This window comes from Nilaparvata lugens, chromosome X (assembly GCF_014356525.2).
Source record: "Nilaparvata lugens isolate BPH chromosome X, ASM1435652v1, whole genome shotgun sequence".
Lineage (NCBI taxonomy): Eukaryota > Metazoa > Arthropoda > Insecta > Hemiptera > Delphacidae > Nilaparvata > Nilaparvata lugens.
This window is the reverse complement of record NC_052518.1, coordinates 90,080,622-90,102,892: the sequence shown is the minus strand read 5'-3', so window position 1 is coordinate 90,102,892 and position 22,271 is coordinate 90,080,622. Positions and strand designations below refer to the sequence as shown.

The window sequence follows — 22,271 nt, the reverse complement described above, 5'->3', positions numbered from 1 at the left end:
CGCTTCAATTTTCGAATGTATGTCTACTTGGAACAGACACAAATGATCGAATATTAAGCTACATAGCTTTTGAAAAAAATTCATTCCAATTTGGCACATCAATGACAAACACACACCTTTACAACTTTTCACTTCTCTTTTCGAGCAAATAGTTAATGGGCAGTAAATATTCGAATGATAGTCCAGTTATATTACATAGACTTGGGTTCAAAGCCGCCTCTCTACCAAGCCTGTAACTTGTTGGAAAGCGGACGGGTTTGTAACTGATTAGTTTTTGAATCTGTGAATGCTTTCAAAATAGTAATATTTTATCCTATTCCACCGGGGACAAGAACTAGTATCATCATTTGGTTAGAGTGAGGAAAATACAAAAAGTGACAGAGAGAAAGGCAAAAATGTGATAAGAGATTTGAAGGCAGGTCTAGCATATCAGCCCTAGCCCACAAAAACGCTATCAAAAATGCAAAAAAGGAAGGAGAGATACAGAATGGAAAATTCCACTCGTTAGGCCTAATAATATGCATGAATGTGAACAAGAAAAACCAGAATTTACAAGGCGAAATAGATACAAGATAGAAAATACTTGACCGTACAGTTTGAGATGCATCTGCTGTACAACTGATTTGAATAATTTTTGGAAAGGCTTTTTCGGAGAGAATCGAGAGTTCCACCTTTTTTGAAGCCATTCTCCTAATTTCAATTTCAAAGTTATTCATTGAATTGAAGCGAATTTGAAGGAGAAATACAATTTCTTGATATACACATAATAAATGAATGAATAAAATCAAATTTATTGACAAATTAACATTAAACAAAGAAAATCGTCTCAAAAGGAGTAATTTGATGGTATTTTTACCGCTAACTAAACTATTATTATTTCAATTTTCCTAGGCTTGAAATTCTGCCGTCAGCCGAGGTATGGTAGTACTAAAAGATGAAATATTGTGTGAATGTGGCTGAGTTGATTGTAAAACAATATTATACATAATGAAACAAAGTCATTACCAAGAGTAATATTTGTAAGATTAGCATAATTTTTTGATGATACAGGAGGGTAACGATATCACTTGGATTAGATACCCAATCTAATAAAAAAGAAAATCAAGGAACGAATTATTTGAACTGTTGATATTAATTTTATATTGCAGCAGTGTCTGCAATTGGACTTGGTTTACTAGTGACCTACCATTGAGGCCTCGAGCGTTTAATTCTCGACCTTAATTAATTATAGAAAAAAAAGAGGATTGAAAATAAATGCTTCACTTCCATGACTAATAAAAATACTTCTTCTTCAAACTACTTGGTAACACATTAATGAAAAATAAAATAAAACATATTGTGAACGGAAATGATTCCGATCCATTGAAGTATGAGAACAACTCTGTGAATATTAGGCAGTTTTGGTATCAATCATTAAAGAGTCTATTAGAGTGCGTTTGTTCAAGGATGTGATATTTTTCAATGTCTGTTTTGAGAGACGAGGTACATACATACGGCTTTGTAAACTCGAAAACTCCTGTGAGAGAATTCTTTGTAAACAAACTCCTGACCTATGTTGGCTTTGTAATCTCCTTCAATTTTCACACGATATTATATCGAAAAATATAATACAAAGGAGTTTTATTTCGAAGGATCTTATAGAAAAGTATTTTTATGTGAAGTATACAATTTAAAAAAAATAGATGAACATCAAAAGTCTCTCTAAGAGAATAGCCAATCTATATGGCTGTTCTTTGGCATTCTATTATAATCATGAACCGGGAATTTGAGGTTGATTAAAAATGTATTATCCTATGGAAAAGTGTAAGCATTAAGTATTCAGAAATTGCTCACTATCAACTGAACATTTTCACGTAACACAGCGATTGTCGGTTTCTTGGAAAAATATGACGGTAAGAATTTCCTAGCTGTATCATTAACAGTGATTGATTTGATTACACTAGATTCCACTCGCAGGCATCAGATATTATGGAACTGATGAATCCTGATTCTAAAGGATCTATTGCTTTAGTCTGCTTTGTAGTCTCTTTTCTTATTCACACGATGTTATTTCAGAAAATATACTACAAAGAGATGATCACAGGGAAGTATTGAATTATATTAAAATAGGATACATGACCACAAATACTTGTTAACTATATTACAAGCATTCTACAGACATTCATACAGACATATTACAAACAGTAAAACTACAGTATATTATCTAGGAACAAACTCGTGGATCTCATGTCTCATGACTGGAACATCAACAATTTTTGAAATGTGTTTGACCGATAACAATATTTAGATTGTATCAACGTGTGTGCTGACTGCTGAATCAATAAACAGGAAGCTCTCTCTAATTTTGGCTGACATTTATCTAATATTTACATCCAGTATTGGAAACTTGACTTTAGATTACTGTTTGCTAATTTTAAGAGTAATATTGAGAATTTGAATGAATCTGAACACGTGCATGTTACGAAAGGAAAGATATTGAACTTGAAAACTATGAGGTAATATGGTTAGATTATAACAAAACAATAGACATTTTTGCCTTCATTGTCTTAGTTCCACTGTGCTGTTTAAACCATGCAAGAAAAACTTGGTGTGCCGGGTAGGAGATTTCGATTAGGCCATCAAACCTAGGGGTTATAAGGGGCTATAATTACCCCATTATACCCCATTAGGGGGTATAATAACCCCCTATAGTTTGTTTGAACCACTCGTAAAAAAAAATCCAATCTTCAATCTGATTTCGCACAACCTCATTTTAGTGAATGTTTGAAAGATTGGTATTCACGGCAATCTGTCCAGTATTACTCTATTCTTGTTTATTGCTTATTCTATCAATAATTTGTAAGTAAAAACTGCAAACATCATCCTAAAAGCACAGGTAAGCTGACTCCCCATTGAATCCCTCAGTTTTGCCTTTTTCTTCCTTCAGTAGGTTCACTGAATATATAAATATATAAATAAAAATCGAGCTACAAATTTTTACATTCAATAACATTTTTATGTGTGCACCGAATTTGATGTTTTTTTTGTTGTGTTTGTTATGTTCAGGAGCAGGTGTATGGCTTACCAAATTTATGATCCGACTTCAGGACTCTTACCTACGGTCCTTCAAAGTTTACATGTAATCCTTATGGGAGAAGATTTGTAAGCTGGCCACACACAGAAATAAAAATCAGCTGTTATAATCATTGCGTCATCCAACAGCCGTCGGTTTTCTATTCTTTCCATTCTATCTGTTTTCCTATTTTCTTTGTACTGATTCACAAGATTTCAATTCTAATAATAATGCCGCGGTACGAAAGACGTCCAAACTTGGGTCGTAGAGCTGAAAATGCTATAAATTTAGAATATGCACGGGAAATTCAGCAGCAAGGAGATATACTATTCAATTTCCCAGCAACAATATATAAAATACAAACTAATTAAGAACATAGGAAGTCCATATTGAGATATAAATGTAAATACTGATTGTTAGATAATTTTCATAAAAATAAAGTGCATCAGATTAAGCTAAGGCTAAGCACACCTGAGGAGGCGCGGCTTGGTGATACAAAGTGCTGATTTCATTGAGATTGTCTTATTACACCGTTCCACGCCATGCCTGATTCAGTGTGTGTGAGTTCTTCCATTCAAGCCAATAAGAGAGAAGCATATTGATGCCAAATGCCGCATCGCGCCTCCTTAGAAAAATATTGGTGTATATCCAGCTAAAGTTTGTCAAGAGATGCATTAACTATTTGGCGATACGAAGTTCGCTGGACCAGCTAGTTAAAAAAAAATTGAAGATGAAAAATTAATTTGTAGATAGAGCTGAAGAAGTTTTAAAATTTATTTTGTTATTACATAGTAAACATCCGATTTCATTTTCTTCAAGCAGCAGCATTTTTAACGTGTTTTTTTATTCCTTAAAAACTCCATCATATACCACCACCATCTATCATGTAGAGTAGCTTAAAAGGACATTGCCCGGTCTTGCTATCAATGATAAAAATAATAGTACTTTCAGGTCAGCGGATAGTCATCATCCTTATCTGCATCAAGTGCCTGTGTACGACAATGGTTGTCACTAAGAAATGGTACCGAACTTTAGGAAATAAGTTACAAATTAATAGGTCTACATGTAATAATTTTGAGAAAAAATATTATGATGAAAAATATGTTTATAAATATTATGATATATAATATGTATTAACATTATGATATAAAAAATATGATGTGGGATGAAGCCCGTTTCGACAGTTAAATTGCATTGCTATGAACCAAAAGTTTGTATTCTAGAGCATCAGATTCAATCGAGATAATTTTTATTGTAATTATTGATAACAATTCTAATTGAAAGTTTGAGATAATAAGTGACTGTCCCAACACAAAGAATCAAAAGGCATGGTGACTGGTGACAAAGCATATGCTACACTATGCTACACTACAATAAGCTATTATACACTATTATATTCAATGGCTGTTTTAATTATTACTCTAATTTATCATGTGTTTTGTGATTTCGAATGTGATAATAGTTCAAAACCAAATCCATTTGCAACCAAATCATACAGAAAAAGATTATTTTTCAATATTTGAAGAATAATGTTATGGATTTGTAGAGATACTGGAGAAAAATATAATGATTTCACAATCTATTAATCAGTTTCCAATAGTAACTTTACACTATTAATTAAATAAGACATGAAGTGGAAAGACTTGAAAACCAGCAATAAAAAATTGTAACTGTTGAAATATTAAGAGCATTATTATATTATTGGAATATAAAAAAAATGGCAAAAAGGGAGTCAAAGCCCGGGATCTAGTCATAGGACCAGCCCGTACCAGCGGGAATCCGTATCTCATGTCACAGCCAATGAGATACGGTATGACCGACCCCTTCGGACTCCCTGTGAATGTCGCATCCAAAACTCCTATATATACGGAGCAGAGTTCGAAAACTGAACGCGAGAGTTTGGTCAGGGTGCTCAGTTTAAACTGTTATAAAAAAACACTTGCTTTCAAACAGTCATTGATTTCTTGCTCACATCATTCTACTATCATATAATCGCCGATTTACGTTAATAGATGGACATATAAAGGTTTTTAAATATGTTAAAACTCATTTTAAAGCTGATTTGGAAATTTCACCTGAACCACCCTTATTGATTTGACCACCAAGTTCTCTAAGTTTCCGCTAGGTGTCAGCATAGCAGCTCGGGATGCAAGGAGCGAAAATTACAAATACAGAATACATGTAATAAAATTCTACAATTCTTATTTTGGGGCTGGTTGAGAGTACTTAGGTGAACGCACGGATACTAAAATACTGTATTCTAGTATCCGTGAGTGAACGTTCTGAAAGTGTTCTAACCCTGGGGGTAGATTGGGGAGGGAAAACCATTTTTCTGTTTCAACTCTGTATTTCAAAAACGTACGACTCTAGGGAAAAATGTTTCGAATACAACTTTAAAGTTAAAACTATCTTTATTCACTGCAACTTATGTTCTCGATTATTTTTCGTAAGGTTCATAGTTCCCGAGGTACGGGCTACGGAATGTGAGCAGATGTCTTTCGCTTCACACTTGAGAATATTCCATTAGCAGGCAGGTTCGCTTCTGTAATGAAACCAGAATGCATGTTTTTAATAAAAGCTGTATTCGGTAATAGAGGCTTCCTTCAACTCCTGAATTTTCAAACTTTGTAGCTACTGGCGTTGCATAAATCTAGTTAAATTAAAATAGTTTCCACTTGCAGAGATTTATATTGTATTCTTATGAAATATATCGTATTTTAGCTTAAATATGTCTGGAACGCATAGGAAACACAAATAAAACTGAGATAATGCCGATATTGTTTAAAGCGTTATTAGAAGATAGCTCAGAAAATCCACAAATGCAATACTGTCTGTGATACATCAAATAATATGGATTTGATAAATCAAATTAATGGTATAGGATCAATACCTATTCCTAATGGTGAATGCAAATTTCAATGTCATATGCAATCTATTATGACACATCTTCGAGGTTTAATTAATCACAATTATCAAGCATTTATCTGTCATCTCAATAAAATAATCTTCTCAAAGAATTAGTTTAGTGCTAGCGTCAGAATGAAAGTGCAAAAGCAGTCTCTTTTATTATATTATGAATTTGTGAAAAATAGTTTCAATCTAATTTCCTCAATCAATTTAATTTAGAAGGCTGAACCAATAGATTAGGATCTTCACAAAAATTATTTTTATCAATTATTGTCAAGATAGAATAGCTTATTAGTCTCTACAGGTGCTATAATAACAATGGAAATAATAGAAGATAATACAATGTTGTAAATAGTTTTCATTCGTTGGAAAATTCAATCGGATGACATTATATATTACCTGTCTATTTCTCAATAGCTAATGTTGAAAATGATCTTAATGCTCTTATTGGAGCTGGCAGGAGTAAATTTTCAAAACTATTCATTCGTCATTGTAAATTCAAAACAAACTGAGTATGCATTTAACTTTTGGGAAAGATATGACTTTCTACTATTTTTCCAGTCAGAAGTACCTATAAATTTTCCTGCATGTAGTCACATCCATGTAGTCACATGGGCAGTCACTTCATTTGTAACCACTGATTGAGCCTAATGAAAATCCCTCAACAGGGAGGTCTACAGCAATATCGACTCTTGATAAGTAGACATCCATAAAACCTTCAACCGTCATAGGAATCAATCATCTTCAGAAGGATCTGACCTATTCATAATTCCAAAACCTAGTTGAAACTAGTTATAAATGCACAAGAATGGAAATTCTTTCTATGTTAATTCAATATAGGACTCAATAAAGAAATTGTTGTTTTAATAAGCCATAATCATCGCTCTTTAGGCCGTATTATCCACTAGGCCTAATTACTTCTAATTATATAATATCACTTTCATTCCTACTGTATTCATTTGATTTTCGATGAGTTTGTTACGTTTACTAAATGATTTATTTGATCTCCCACTTTCACTTTCATAGTTTACCCTCACTTTTAGATCACATCCATTTTACGGTTGAGAGGTGAAGAAGACTTCATATTAGTCTCGTAATGCCGTATGATAGAGAGAATTTCTCCATTTCATCAGTTAGGCGATTTCTTATGCCATATTCAATCCAGAGTTCATAATTCCAGCTTCAAACATCGTTGATCGGATTAATAAACAACCGTTCTTACGACATTCACGAACCATTTAACTTCAAACAAATAATAATCGACCCATTGTGAAATTTGCTAGAAGAGAGTGTTATGACATGAGCCCGGCGTGATTGACAGATTGGAGTACAATGGTGTGCCCCAGAGTCTGCCTGGAGATGAATGATAGCATGTTAACACGAGATAAGAATGCTATAATAGCGCTCTTCCATCTGGCTCCAGTTGCTGCTAATTCTATAAAGCGTCCCACATTTAGGTTGCAGTTTACAAAGTATTAGAAGCATGCTCATTCTCTCCAATTGTCTTTTCCACGACTTTTTCAATAATACATAACGGGTTATTGATAGATTTAGCAAAATTATGATAGAAGAACGTGATGTTCAGCATTTTTTCAAATATACAACTGTTCTAATCTCTAATCATTTTAGTATTGATTTTCTGGTAAATTCATTGAATCAAGAATACAATAGCCAATACTGTTAGAACTTGATTGCAAGTCTATTATAAGCAATTAGTCATAAATATATATTTGCCAGTAATATCATAGAAAATTAGAAATCACAAAGCTTAGATATAAACACAAAGATATAGAGAGTATCACATCCTCCTTGCTAATATTAATTAGCATTTGAAAAACTCTCGGTAGCTTTTAGATCTGAATGACGAACAAAATTTGGTTCAATTTCAAATGAGACCCACATTTTATTACTTGTCTAATTGGGAAACAAATAGGCCTGTTCTTTCTATAGCTAACCGCTATTATGTTTGAAATAACTGTTTCACTCATCACATGTCAGAGATGACTTGATGAGTGATTTCGGACATAACATTGAGATGTCTGCAGTTCACTTGGAACTTAACACACATTACTTCACACATCCGTAGAAAGCAAAGTCCCTCCGGACGAATCTGGAAGGAACAACGTATCAAATATTGCATCACATGTGATTAGCGAACGTATAAATAACCGGTTCTTGTATAATGGCACAGGTAACTTGGTACAGGTACTAGCCCAACTTATTGAATTGGCTTATCAGTGGCATGCACGTTATTAGCCCAGAGACGAGGGATCGATTCACTTACTAATCTTGGAGCAATAAAATGAGAGTTGCTTCAAAAAGGCATTCATTCAAGAAGCAGTCTAGAATCTCTGGAACAAATTACTTTGTTACCTACTAGAAATATTACCTTATAAGAGTAAGATATTTCAACAAATATTGATGAGTTGGTTCATACTTTGAATAACAGTTGTATTGGGCTATCTATAAATGAAAGATAAATAACGTTGCAACTACAGTAGTATAAGCGTAATAAGAGCAAGCAAGTGTAAAAATAATTTTTCAAATAATGTATGCTCTACTTATTTTCTCTACGCATTCTTTTTTCTTCTTGTTCTTCCTCTTATTATTCTGCCAATATCTTCTGTTTCTTCAACTACTACTCCTTCTTATTTTCCTGCTTCCCTCTTGTATTGGCGATTTTAATTAATGTATTTGATTAATTTTGAATAATAATTAAATTTCTCTTGAGAACTACCCCATAAGAATCTTCTTGCTCCTTTCACTGATTACAAAATGAAGCACGAAGAAATTAATTTCAAATAAAGGACTCTGCTGATACTCTTTTCTTTATCTTAGCCTACCTCTCAGCTCATTCATTTTTGCCACTTTCTTTATTTTATTAGACCTACTCTCCACGTTCTACGACACTAATCTTTTCCAAATTCTGTTTTATTTTATTTTGGTCGAAAAGTTTAGATTTGTCAGAGTCATTTTGAATGACTATTGGTAACTAATTGGCCATTTTCAGCTGTAAGCTTGACATTTTTTCCGACGGACTATTATTCAATAATAGATCTCTATACTCTATGCTTCTCCATGTAACTAGGATCATTCAAATAAATAATAGGATTGAATTTAGTAGTGATCAATTCTAGAAAATAACTAGAATAATAATAAATATGTTTCCTTTGTGCTGGAGTACATTTCCGCTTCTGTTGACAGTTTTTAGATCTAGGAGAAATATTCATTTTTATTGACGAGGAAAAAGAACATGAAGGAGAGAGTATAATAGGTTTGAAATGAAAATAGAGGGTAGCCAGCTTTCATGTTTTTCCAATTGCGAAGAAGCAGGTAGCTCTCATGAACATTATGAGTGTTGAGTAGGCCTATACAGTGGCGTATGACTACATTAGACTCTACGTCAATGCAATAAATCAATCCAACCATCAATTTCATCAAGAACCAATCCTTCTTGGGGATAAAAACTTGAATTACTCGTAATAATGTATGTAATTATTGCCGTACTGTCACAGAGCATAATAATTATCATAGTAATTGTATGGAAGTGATTCAATGAGCATGGAACTTGTGGCAATTATTGACTATTCTTCGAAGTACAATTATTATTTCGCAATCAACAGAACGGACATTATCATTCATTCTGACCAATGTGAGGAAAATAAGGAACTGAAAACTGAGTACGATCAGCTAGAAGGCTTTTCACCTTATTTATGTCATGTCTCTTGAAATGTAAAACTTCAAAGTTGATTGAAGACCCTTTTGAAATCATTGAACTATTTTGATGCAGCTACTGAACCTCTTTCAGTTGTATCATCAATGAACATTCGTAATTGGAATGAATGATTTATGCTGGAAAGTATTGTACAATATTTCTTGGAGAAAGAAGGTCAGGTGCTCTCCGATTTATTTGGAGTAGTTTGAACAAATATTGTGAATGCTTTTTGGCATAATATGACATGAGGAATAAGATATATAAAAAATTTCAGTGGTAAATGCCAGTAATGATAGGATGTATTGAATGTATATTCTATACTCTCTAGTAAATGCCCAGTTGATAACACATAAAAATGATAGATGTTATGTTATTATATGTGTGCTAACAACACTGAACGTAGGCTATGAAAAATAAATTTTGAGCAAACACCACATAATAACACATAATATAATTAAGAACATAGTGTATTAATTCAACAATGATATATATCGGATGAGACGAATCACATAAGCTCGATTAACAATAGCAGACCTGCCTAGGTTTCTCTGGACGTACTCCACTTCTGGACAAATTTGAGATATTGAATGTTCTACATATTTAGAATCAATTATTCTACCAATGAAGTTTTCAACTGGTTAGCTTTCAACGAATACAGCTTTCGTAGATAAATAATAAATTTTCATTCCAAATGCAACGCAATTTCCACTGTTATTTTAATCTTTTGCCTTCAAGTTTCAGTGTTTCACATGTACATGTAAATGTTTTGTAAACATTGGGAATAAATTTGATTTGATAGTGGAACATTGGAAATGTGGAGAGTATATGAAAGTAGTGGTTTTCACATGGTCTCCAATAATCCTCCTGACACCACAGCTAGTGAAGTTCATTTTAATCAATTTTCCTGATCATATCACAATTCAAATTCGTACTTCCCAATTCATACTTGTAGTAACAAGTTTCCTGGGCTGCGAATTTATACTAGCACAATTTTTTTTTTTGCTGTTGACACTTATTTTGAATAACAAAAGTAACCTGAAGATAATTATTATAGGGTGTTGTGTAATGTCACAAACATACACTTCTAACATACACATAGTAAATCGAGGGCAGCTACAGATTACAAGAGATCTCAAAAAGTTGAATCTTTAGATAAATCCGAAATTTTCAGCACAAACGCAATGCAAGTTTCACTGTTATTTTCATCTTCTGCCTTAAAATTCCAATAATAGGTTTATTATAATATCCAGATAATATTACTATAATTATTGCATTGTCAATTCTCATTCATCGTCGATGGTAGTGTGTTATGTGACCACAAACTTTATCAAAATAAAGATACTTGGGAATGCGAACGTAGAAATCATCAATGACTGGAAAACATAGATGAAAGCTATCAATTTTGAATAAGAATAAATCTACAATAGAGGAAACCTGAAAAGCTAGAGGAATAACCAAAGGTTATGGATTAGCACTTGCTGCATCTGATGCTAATTCATCAATGCAGCAGCATCAGCTGCAACGGCTGCATCTGATAACTGCTGCGTCATTAGTATCTCGGCTGCATAGATCACATCACATCAGTTTTACAGTTGTCGGTAGTAGTTTTGTTTTTCCAGCACAGTAGTATTACAGTAATATCTGTGCGGAACCATCAAGTAATTTGGCCAATCTTTTCCTCATTACTCAAGCTCATCAACACTATTACTTCGTTTTTGCACTATCCTTAAGGCACGTCAATAAGCGCAGAAAATTGAAAATTTTTCCTATCAACTTGAGTATTAATTACAAAACGTTCGTATGAACCTCAACCCATCATGGTTTATGACTCCTTGATAACCCCTTCTCGGATTTACGCCTAGAGAACAACATGAAGAAATGAGGGGGAAACAGAGATGTATACAAAGAGAAATGAACCATTTTAAACACAGAGAGAAGTAGAAACAGAAGCACTCGGCCTGATTTATGTTGTCTACGTATTGTATTCCCTATTTCAAACGCAAATGAACATGGGAAACGAAAAGTCGATCAGAACGAAAACAATATTATTGGGATGGAAGTATTTATTGAAAAAATAGTTAATTCACAAATATAGAGAAGTCTAAAGTTTTTTAAAAATACTATTTGAGACTTTCTAAAACAAGTTCGAACTATTGATACAAGAATATCTTTTTATGAAATCGTGATAATTTATTCATCAAAATGAATTTCAACTGAATCCACAACAGGAAATAAAAGTTATTTATTTATCAGGAGAGCAAGGTTTTCCGATTTTCCATGATATGTTATGCCTTTCGTTCTGTGTCTTCCATATTTATTTCTCACTAATGAGATGTATCAGAGAGAAGAAACTATTGAGAACGAACACAAACATAAATCAGAAAGTTATGGAAAGAAATAATTATACTGTTTAGTTTCCTAGATAGGAACTGTTTTTACTATTGGAAAAGGAGCTTGATCACTAAACAAGTGACAATAAAGAATGAAGTGATACAGTTGTGAGAAAGTACACCTGTAGTCTGCTACCTGCTACCTCCATTTCCTGAACTGCACAGTATTCATGACAAATTTTGTAACAGGTCAAGGATAGTTATCGGAGAATGGCATTGCATTTGTGAGTCACAACGTCCGTTCTTGTTAGATGTACTGTACGGTTTGGAGGCTCTTATCGCTCCACAGACTAAAAGAATAGTTTCGCGACGTGTGTTAAGAGGGTGGTTGGTGGGAGAGAGAGGTGAGAGCCCGTTTCTGATTGGTTGTCAGCTTGGCCTCCAGCCGTCTCTCCTGTGCAGTCACCACTGAACTGGCTTGTCAGTTATCAACACTGTTCAACTGACTGCGATAGTCGCAAGACGCGTATTTGTTGCGATTATTGGTCTCCAGTGATCGGTGTTACGAGTCGTTTCACTCAACTATCCTGATCATATTGCACGCGGTAAACAATTGAAAATCCTTTTACACTTCATTTGGCGCGTCAACCCTTTCAATAAGAATCGTGAACTCCGGATTCTCAATAAAACCGGATCCTCTCCAGTGTTCCACTGTTTTCACTCATCAACCCCTGATTAGTGTTGTTTACAATCATGAAAGATTTTTTTAGTGTTCTGAGCGGTATTCGCCGGCAAAAAACTGTGTACAGTGCTGTAAACACCAGAGACTTTCCTGTGCACGATGTCTACAATCCAACAACCATCTCAGATCATCAAAGTTTGAATCCCTTCGCTGCAGTCTTCAGACCGCTCAATAATAAACCGAAATGTAAGTTGATTTTATTTCTGTAATAGCAGGTAACCCGAGCTCCGCAACGGTCTTTTTTGAAACTTGTAATAAAATCTTGAAGAATTGAAAATAGGCCTATAACCATCCTCGGTTAATTAAAAATCTATATGCAAATTTTCAAGTGAATCAGTCCAGTAGCTCAGATGTCATGATGCGTCGAACATAATTTTCCTATCCCGTACGTGTATAAGCAAGTTCTTTCCTTTATTATAGTATAGATAACAATGTGTTGTTATCTTAGGGCTCTCACAGCGGGTTTAAAGGAATATTAAATGTCGGTTGTATAATATAACATTTGATGAGGGTATGCTTAGATAAATGAAATTATTGCAGTAGAATATTGTATAAAAGTTTATTGTATGTTTGCATACTGGAAAAGTAATGAATAAATCGTGTTTGAGAAATATGTATGGGAAATGTTATTTAATAGCTGGAGAGTGAATTAATACTGGTAGTAAATTTAAACTGGTTTCAGGAGAAAGGCCTATAAGAGGAAAAATATATTAAAAAACCTTTTGCGAAAGAAGTTCTATTGAAATTCGTTATCGTAGATAGTCAGATACGATTTAGGTGAATAGAAAAGTTTAATTATTATTGAGATTCTGAGACAATTTTTATATCAATTCCTCAAGCAGTTATATCCTTAAGCTACTAAAACTAAACGTTACATCAAGAGATATTCGAATGAAGCTTTCAGGGCCACTATAGCAAACTAGTTTAAATTCGGGGAACCTGTTCGATTGATTAAAGAATCAGAGTTGTTCTGACGGTCATGGTTTAAATCCTCTCATATTATCAATAATGGGAAAATGAGATTTCCTACCAAATACATGTCTTGTTGTTTTCTTGACGTATATTCCGTTAAATAGAACGCAGAAAAAACTGTTCTATTTATAATGTGAAAATCACAAAATAGTTTTTTATTTGGTTTCGAATAGCTGAGAGGTTTACAAGATCGAATCATTTCGATACAGCTAGACCCTGCGTCCTGCGTTATGATTTAAAAACAGTGCTGCATAGTTTGTTTTGGGGAGCTTTTAGCTTGAATACTGAATATTGATTCAAACCTGTTAGCGCAGAGAGGAAAACAATCGCAGACTATCTCACTTCTCTCTTTGAGCCGAAACTCCGAAGAAGCTAATGGTACTGCACATTCGTAGTGCATTCCTTACAATTTACGTTTATTGGGAATAACTCATATTACCTGGAGAAAAATATTTCATTTCAAAGCAGAAAGCTTATTTTTATACCAGAAATGAATTTTCTTTTCAGTATTGTTCTATAAGTTTCATAAGAATATCTCTCAAAACTCGATTAACCAAATTTTGTCAGCTCCCCTCATACTTTCATGAAAATTATTTCAAGTTGTTAATTTTTGACTCCCTTCTGCTCTACCAGGCTTCTATCAAGTCATTTCGTAGAACCTTATTGAAAAAGAAATTCATTGTTTGCTTCAATTATTTCTTGGCATCATCATCAGCATTTTCAATATTTAATTTATAACTAACTTTTCGTGGTGGAAGTCATCTGTATTTTATATCAAATTTTATTACTGAAGAAAAGTGCTCTACTGATGATTTTTATGTTACACATAATGTGAACAATAAAATTGATTCGATTTGACTTACTTTTTTGACTTACCACCAATACAAAGAAAATATTATTATTCAAAGGTTTAAGCAACTGAAGAGATCGGACAATACTTGTTTTGCGAAGTTCAAGAAATATCCTTTATGATACGAAGTGGTTTCTTTATGTCAGAGTTCACTAGGCCCTTGTTTGACTATACCACACCACACCCGGCAGTATAGGAAGACTTCAGTACGAAAATGAAGGCTAACCAGTGGTCTGGAAAATATTCTCAAATGCAACTCAATGGAAATGTATTACGTAAATTAAATTATAAACGTGAATCGCAAATAGTTCAGGTGTGATAAATAACAAATGACTTCTTGTAAATTCACGTTATAAAGGAGACTTACTTGCACTTGAACTTGATATACTGTAATCCAGTAACTTGGAATGCTTCAGTGTTACCAGTTTGAAAAGCCGTGCAATACGAGTACATTCATTGTCGGGCTGATTTATTCAACTTCGGTTCTAAGCTAGAGAGGATACTTCTAAGCAAGATTATCAACAGTGAAATCAGGATTTCAATATTTCATATTAATAAATTTATGTTTACCGTGAAGATGCAGCAGCTTTGATCTTTCAAACAAGATGATCAACTTTGAAATCAGGATTTCAATATTCAATGCATCAATTTCCTTCATAGTTCGTGTTGTGCACCTAATGATCAGGAAGGACAAAAATAAATTAACATCCTTGTTGATTGAGTTCGTTAGGTTTATGTGACTAACTCGTTATAATCATCAAATCAACAGGTTACATTTTTGAGAAAGGATGCAATTCTACATAGTCTACTAAGTTGCAGAATAATACATTCACGATAAAGCATTGACTGTGACCATCAATCCACTTGTCGCGTGTTTAAACTCAGATTTGATTTGATTCACATGTAACATTTGATGCAACAAACCAAGCAGTTTTGATCTGATTGTTAACTCTCAACAAAGCTAATTGAGTTGAATGTTGCAATTATGGAGATTCTTTCAAAAGTGCAGCTCAGTTTCATTATGGAAATGATTCTAGTTCATCATGAACTAGTTGCAAGTGATACTATTGCATCAAGTTGAGAGTGAGGAAGGATATGCATTTTCATATAATCCAAGCTGCACGGTTTCTAGCTACCGCACTTATTATATTGTGGAGATTGACCATCGGTGGTTAGTTCATCAACTTATAATATGTGGTAGTAGCGCTGGAATTCAATACAATCCAGATGCAATACTTGATGAGGTACATTACTTGAAGAGCTATTGCTTCTCCGGTCATGACATCCATTCTTATTGCACCTTCACATATCGTATCCTTAACTCATTCCATCACAAGTCACAATCTCAGATTTAGCATCATCATCAAAAGGAAGTTTAATAAGTGTATTATCTATCTGCTTACAGAATAGAAAATTATTTTTTATTCTCACACAATCAACTTTGAAGTTTCATCAATTGATACGATCTCAAGATTAAAGACTCAAGAAGAACTCTTTTATTTAGGAATAAGTTCAATATTCTCCTCTACTGAACGTGAATAATAAATTTGTGGATTTTATTAAATTCCAGACCTGATAACGGACAATACAATGTGGGACAGTCAAACGGCACTATTTTAGGTATTGTGAGAATTCACAGAAAATATTTTCAAGTCATATATTCCAACAAATCGTAGGAACACGAATAGAAATTTTGTTCTCAAACAGAAAAATTGTTGATTTTTGAATAATTATTACTCCAGTAAGGTGTTGAATAATAACTAATACTCAATGCTTCAGCTCGTGGTGCCGTTTGCCTGGCCCACCTTGTAAGAAGAGGAAAGAAGATAGTGAATGAAGATAGTAAAAGAATAAATAGAAAGAGAAAAATAGAAATAGAAAGCCCACCTTGTAAATGAAGATACTGAATGTGGGCCTAATTGAAACATCAAATATTGAATATTCTGTTATAAAGAAGAAATAGAACATATAAAAACGAAACTTTGTCCTGATGTGATTATTATCGACTTTGTACATGGTTGGCTTTGAAAAGTTGGTATTAAAAAATAAGAGTATCATCACAAGGGATTTTTTTACCACATACATATATTGTCAATTAATTTTAGCGAACACAGTGCAAAACAATTGATCTGTTATCATGAAACTTCAATTACTTGTGAAATCTTTTAATAAATCGGAGCTTACAGTTCTACATTATCACCGCAGTGGTATCAGAAGTAAAACTTCCACACCTTCAATACCTTCTGGATAGAATACACCAAACTCAGCTTCAGGCTTGTAGCAGGCAAAACCTCTATACTTCTAAACTGCTAGATTGTTTATTCTATGCTTGTAGTCAGTATGATAACTTCGATAATGTTCCTTTGTTGGCTACTTTACAAAAAAGCCTTTGGTAACATATGATCATTCAGACTATACAGTGACTAACTATACACCCAGCTCAATGTTCGCGCTTATGTTTTTATATATTGTAATATGACCACTGATACATTCCCACACATAAATTAGCATAAGAAAGGACACAGAAAATATCGCAATCTGTGGCCGCACCCTTCAACTGACCATTCTTATGAGCAGACGATTTTGCACTTTGCAATATCATAAATGTTGTAGCATCTTGTGTATCTTTTTTTGTGGAATGTACAGTAATAAACTTGAAACTTCATGGTAGGAGCTGAATCAATTATTGAACAGCCTAGTGCTAAATACCAATAACTGCGTATTGCATCCTTTATTATTAATTTCATTTGACATGATTATGCATATGGAGACCGAACCGTACGTTTAGTACGTTTAGTATGGTTCGGCTGAGCTAAATGAGTTTCTCTATGGAGAAGACACAGATACCGTAACTAAGTGACTTGAATATTAGTTGAATAGCTATGGCTTAATAGTGTTTTATTCAAAGTTCTAGCTTCAAAATCATAAGTAGTATTTACCTCGAAAATTTCAATCTCTCTATTCCACTTGAAATTATATAAATGTGTTGCGAATAAACAGTAAAGTTTATAATATATTCAGAACCTTATGAGCAGAGTTCATGAACCTTTCTGTGCTATCTCATGTCTCTTGTATAATGTTCCAAAAATAATTAAATATCTAGCTAATGAGAACTAAAAAACAATAACTGAAATTCAAATTAAATTTCCTTTCTTGCTGTATTTGAAATTTTACTTCGTATTTGATACAAAATGCAATGCTCCCACAACTTTATCAGCTTTTTCATGTCTTCTTCTTCATCACTCCACTCTTTCATTCCACTCTCTTCTCTTCATCATATTCTTTTTTCCTTTTGCTCTTTTCTCTAGCTCTTAATTCTTCTTCTTCCTCTTCTTCTTCTTCTTCTACTTATTCTTTTCCTTCTCCTTCTCCTTCTCCTTCTCCTTCTCCTTCTCCTTCTCCTTCTCCTTCTCCTTCTCCTTCTCCTTCTCCTTCTCCTCCTCCTCCTCCCCTCCTCCTCCTCCTCCTCCTCCTCCTCCTCCTTCTCCATCTCCTTCTCCTCCTCCTCCTCCTCCCCTCCTCCTCCTCCTCACGACCACTCCACCACCTCCTACTCCTACTCTTCCTCCTCTTACTCCTCCTCCTCCTCCTTCTCCTCCTCCTCCTCCTCCTCCCTCCTCCTCCTCCTCCTCCTTCTCCTCCTTCTCCTCCTCCTCCTCCTCCTCCTCCTCACGACCACTCCACCACCTCCTACTCCTACTCTTCCTCCTCTTACTCCTCCTCCTCCTCCTCTCTTCCTCCTCCTCCTCCTCCTCGTTCTTTTCCTTGTTCTTGTTCTCCTTATTCTCCTTCATCTTCTTCTTCGTATTTTTCATGCATTTTATTCCATAATTTTCCATCAACATATACGGTATACTAATCGTTTGTCTCTTTTATTTTTTTACAGTTTACGTTTCGTCGTGAATGGAATGTTCGTATCAGTTTTATTGCAAGAAATCCCCATTCTTTCGTAGAACAAATTCTGTTAATTTGAAACCCCTTTTATGACCAGGTAGATGATGATTATGCGGAGAGAAAACTTTCCATTGCTTTATTGCTAATTTATTTGTTTACTCGTTGTATGTGCAGTTGTTCTCGCTATATAGGTACAAGCAGTTGCCCATTACATAGCTGATCGAGGTAGACAAGATTGTAATCCAATAATCTTGGATATGTGTGTGAATCATTATGACGCCTCCAATGGTAGAGTTCAGTTTCATCGCGAAATTAACCGTTCAATTTGTTTACTTCAAAGCTCAAGGTGACGTATACAAAATACAAACTGGAAATATATATATACCGTGTACAAACTCACACACACACACACACACACACACACACACACACACACACACACACATAACACGAACACATAAATATGACCAGTCGTTTCAAAATTATTATTTCTTTTTTTCTGTTTCTAGATGTTCTAGTGTTCATTCAAAGTCATAAATTACCAGCCAACAAAGAAATTTCATTGATATCATTCAGGTATTTTCCATTAGTGTTGAGTCTATTTTTGAAGGCATATGCATTTGTATCATTTATATACACCAATGGAATACTGATTAGGCTGTATTCAAAGATTGTTATGTTTATAGAACACTACTTGGAAATAAATAAAACTGATGCGCAGTTTTATCCGAGTCTTGCAGCAAACGCACTTTCTTGTGCCAGGTATCAATGAACACTTCATAATATACTTTATATACTCAGTATAATATGAGGGTTGATCTTCGATCATTGTAAGGTCTGATTTTTTGAAAACGATTTCGTTTTCCATCCCTCAATTCTACGTAGAATTTAATATAAACACGTTGGAGAGATACTCAATAAACGATTTTGAAAACAAGTCTGATTGGATAAAAACAATTTGATAAAATTGAAACCACTATTTTATTGCAACTATTTAGGATACTAGTTTCGGTTGTTCACCAAACTGAATGATTAAACATTAAATAGCAGAGTACTGGGTAGGCCTATCCAGTATGGGTGAACCCTAATTGACTATTAGCTGTTGACTGATGAAAGTTGAATTCTGCTGTCATTGGCCGAGACTATGATATACTCGTAAATGGGAATACTTGGGCTTGTCTAGTCTTGGCCAATGTCAGTAGAGTTCAACCTTCATTGATCAACAGCAAATAACCAATCGTAGAGCATCACCCATACTACATATTCTACTGCTTTCAGTTTACTAGGGATTGATAATGATGTAAAACCCTGAAATTAGTATCTCACATTGTTCTAATAAATTGGTGGTTTTGAGAGCATCAAGTGATTTCCATCTATTATGGATATCTACCACAAAATCATCTTCACAACAACACGGGAAGTGAAAAGAAACAAGTCAGATATGATTTAGGTAGGCTCAGTTAACTGAAATGAGTTTCTGCTAATATGTTAACTAGCAAAATAGGGAACATCATTCTCATCTTTTCTCTCAGATTGTTACAATCAATATAGTATAGAGTATGGCAATTTTACTATTCTGAAAATAAGAAATAGTTTGACGTACAGATCAAGAAGGAAACTTTCAATGAGATCAACAGTTCCATTAAAATTTGAGCCTCCAGCATTCTATTTATATTCTATCCAGACTATTCAGTAATCAACACATTGCACTTGGTAAAGACTACTCAAGTCAGAAAGTCATTAATGAAAAATTTGTTATCTCCTCATTCATAACTAAAATGAATTATTAGTAGTCAATAAAACTCAAGACTCAGATTAATAAACCTATCATAACATGAATTTTGTTGAAGAATTATAAATTAATTAGAAATAATAGAAGTCTAATTAGTAATTAAAAAATGCTATTTTTCAAACCGTTTTATTCTTTTGTCATTCAAAAAATGCCGAAAAATGTTATTGGATCCTCAACCACAGTAGCAAACACTTTAATCACAATGATTCTAGGCCTCCAATACGGTTGATACAGCATAATTTTATATGACAATCTTAAAAATGCTATTTTGTGAAGCTCATACAGAAAATCACAGCTCTCGATGTGAATACTGTATAGTAAAATAATGATTGATAATAAAGTAAACTATTAAAAAATTTGATTTTTGAACCCTTCTAAATGAATTGCCGGAATATTTCTCTACTAGTATACGATCTGATACAGTTGTTTAATGCGGATATTATTTGGATAATTGTTGTTGTTTTTAGGATTTTTAACCGCGGGCGGAGAGAGTGAATCATTATCATTAATAACTGGTGATCGCTGATTTATAATCAACTGAAGGGCTCTACACCTCTCTCACAGATTTGATAATAATATCACAAGTCTTAAAACTATTTTCTTCAACAATATTCTCTCTATTTTATTCTACTTGTGTAGCCTTTAGCAAACTGAGATTCATTACTGTGTACAAATTTTATCGTCTATCAAGATGTCTTACAAAATATAAGGTAGTTGATAGTATTCACCAAGTAAGTGCATTAACCTTTATTGTTTAGTATTGATCTCCCTTATTACTGATCACAGTTTGAGTTGGATATAACATATTTTTAGTAGCAGCTAGAAGCTACCACCTATTTTAGACTTTGATTCATTCCATATACATTCTGAGGAATGAGGATATGAGGAATTCTAGTATTCATCCTTCTTGAGATTGTTTTTATAAACTTCCAGAATCATCAGTCTATTTGCACAGAATTTGTTGTATAATCTTCCAGAATAATCTGTAAATTCGTTTAGTATTTTCAGAGAGAATATTCCTCTGAGACTGACACTGAATATTTCTCTGAATATCTGTATCAATTTGATTGTTATACTGATATCATAGAGAATACATACGCAAGGCTACTCAAGTAGCCAACGGAATTAGCGGATTATTGTAAATGTTCCTAAAATATGAATTCCTTTCTGAACCCATAACTCAAACCAGTTCAAATGATAATCCATACTTGTAAACATTGTAAACTTGAAACGCCATACCTATACGAATGCCCCTCAATAACTCAGCTAATTTCTGAAAAATACGATATTCATTTAATGACCAACGATCAAATCAGACTTCACATTACAAGGGTAATAACAGGTCTGTGTCAGTTTAATTTGACGTTGTCGTGCCTTCATTACTGTAGCAAGGCTTTTTCTATCTTCTTGGAAGTCTAGACGGTTTTTAGTAAAGGAAGTCACCGTCTTCTCTCGTGTCAAGGATATATTTAATAAACTTATTGGGAAAACCAAGTGGACAAAATGTTCCTACCATTTGTGAAATTTATTAGGAAATGATTTGAATGTTGCCTCCAACCTTCTGAACTTGAGTAGTATAATGAATAACTCCTATTAATAATATACTGTTGTGTGTATATCGATACACATGTGTATTATTACATAATATATAATGCTGTATTACATTCTAGATCTGTGTATTACATCCTTGTATTCTTTGCTGAGTATGATTGATTATCGATGCTACACTCAAAATCAACAGATTCCAACCAGGGGTGTCCATATTTAAAGCACGCTGGAAAACCAGTGCACCGTATGAACGGATTAGTACGTCGAAGCATAGAGAAGCGTAGCATAGGAATTTATGTTAACGTTTCTCTACAGAATTCAATCATGAATTTAAGAATGCCTACTAGACTTCTCCCAAGCAGTATCTCCAATATCAGAATATGATATCATTTAGAAACTCCCACATCCTGCTCCTAGCTGAGAAGGCAATGATAGTTTTTATCCAAAACATGAAGTGGAAATATCAAAA

The 22,271-nt window shown here is 33.8% G+C and overlaps 1 protein-coding gene across 2 annotated transcripts in view; it reads left to right on the top strand.

Annotated features, from left to right (window-relative positions):
- LOC111056612 (scavenger receptor class B member 1) overlaps window positions 1-22,271 on the top strand; it is an 83,300-nt gene that overhangs the window by 23,352 nt on the left and 37,677 nt on the right. Inside the window, exon 1 of one of the 2 annotated variants that reach the window (XM_022343998.2) lies at window positions 12,345-12,932. The exons of the other annotated variant lie outside the window; for it this stretch is intronic. Within the exon in view, the coding sequence (XP_022199690.1) occupies window positions 12,758-12,932 (175 nt within the window). The 5' untranslated portion in view covers window positions 12,345-12,757. Of the gene's footprint in view, window positions 1-12,344; window positions 12,933-22,271 lie in introns of those variants that run through there. 2 annotated transcript variants of the gene reach the window in all.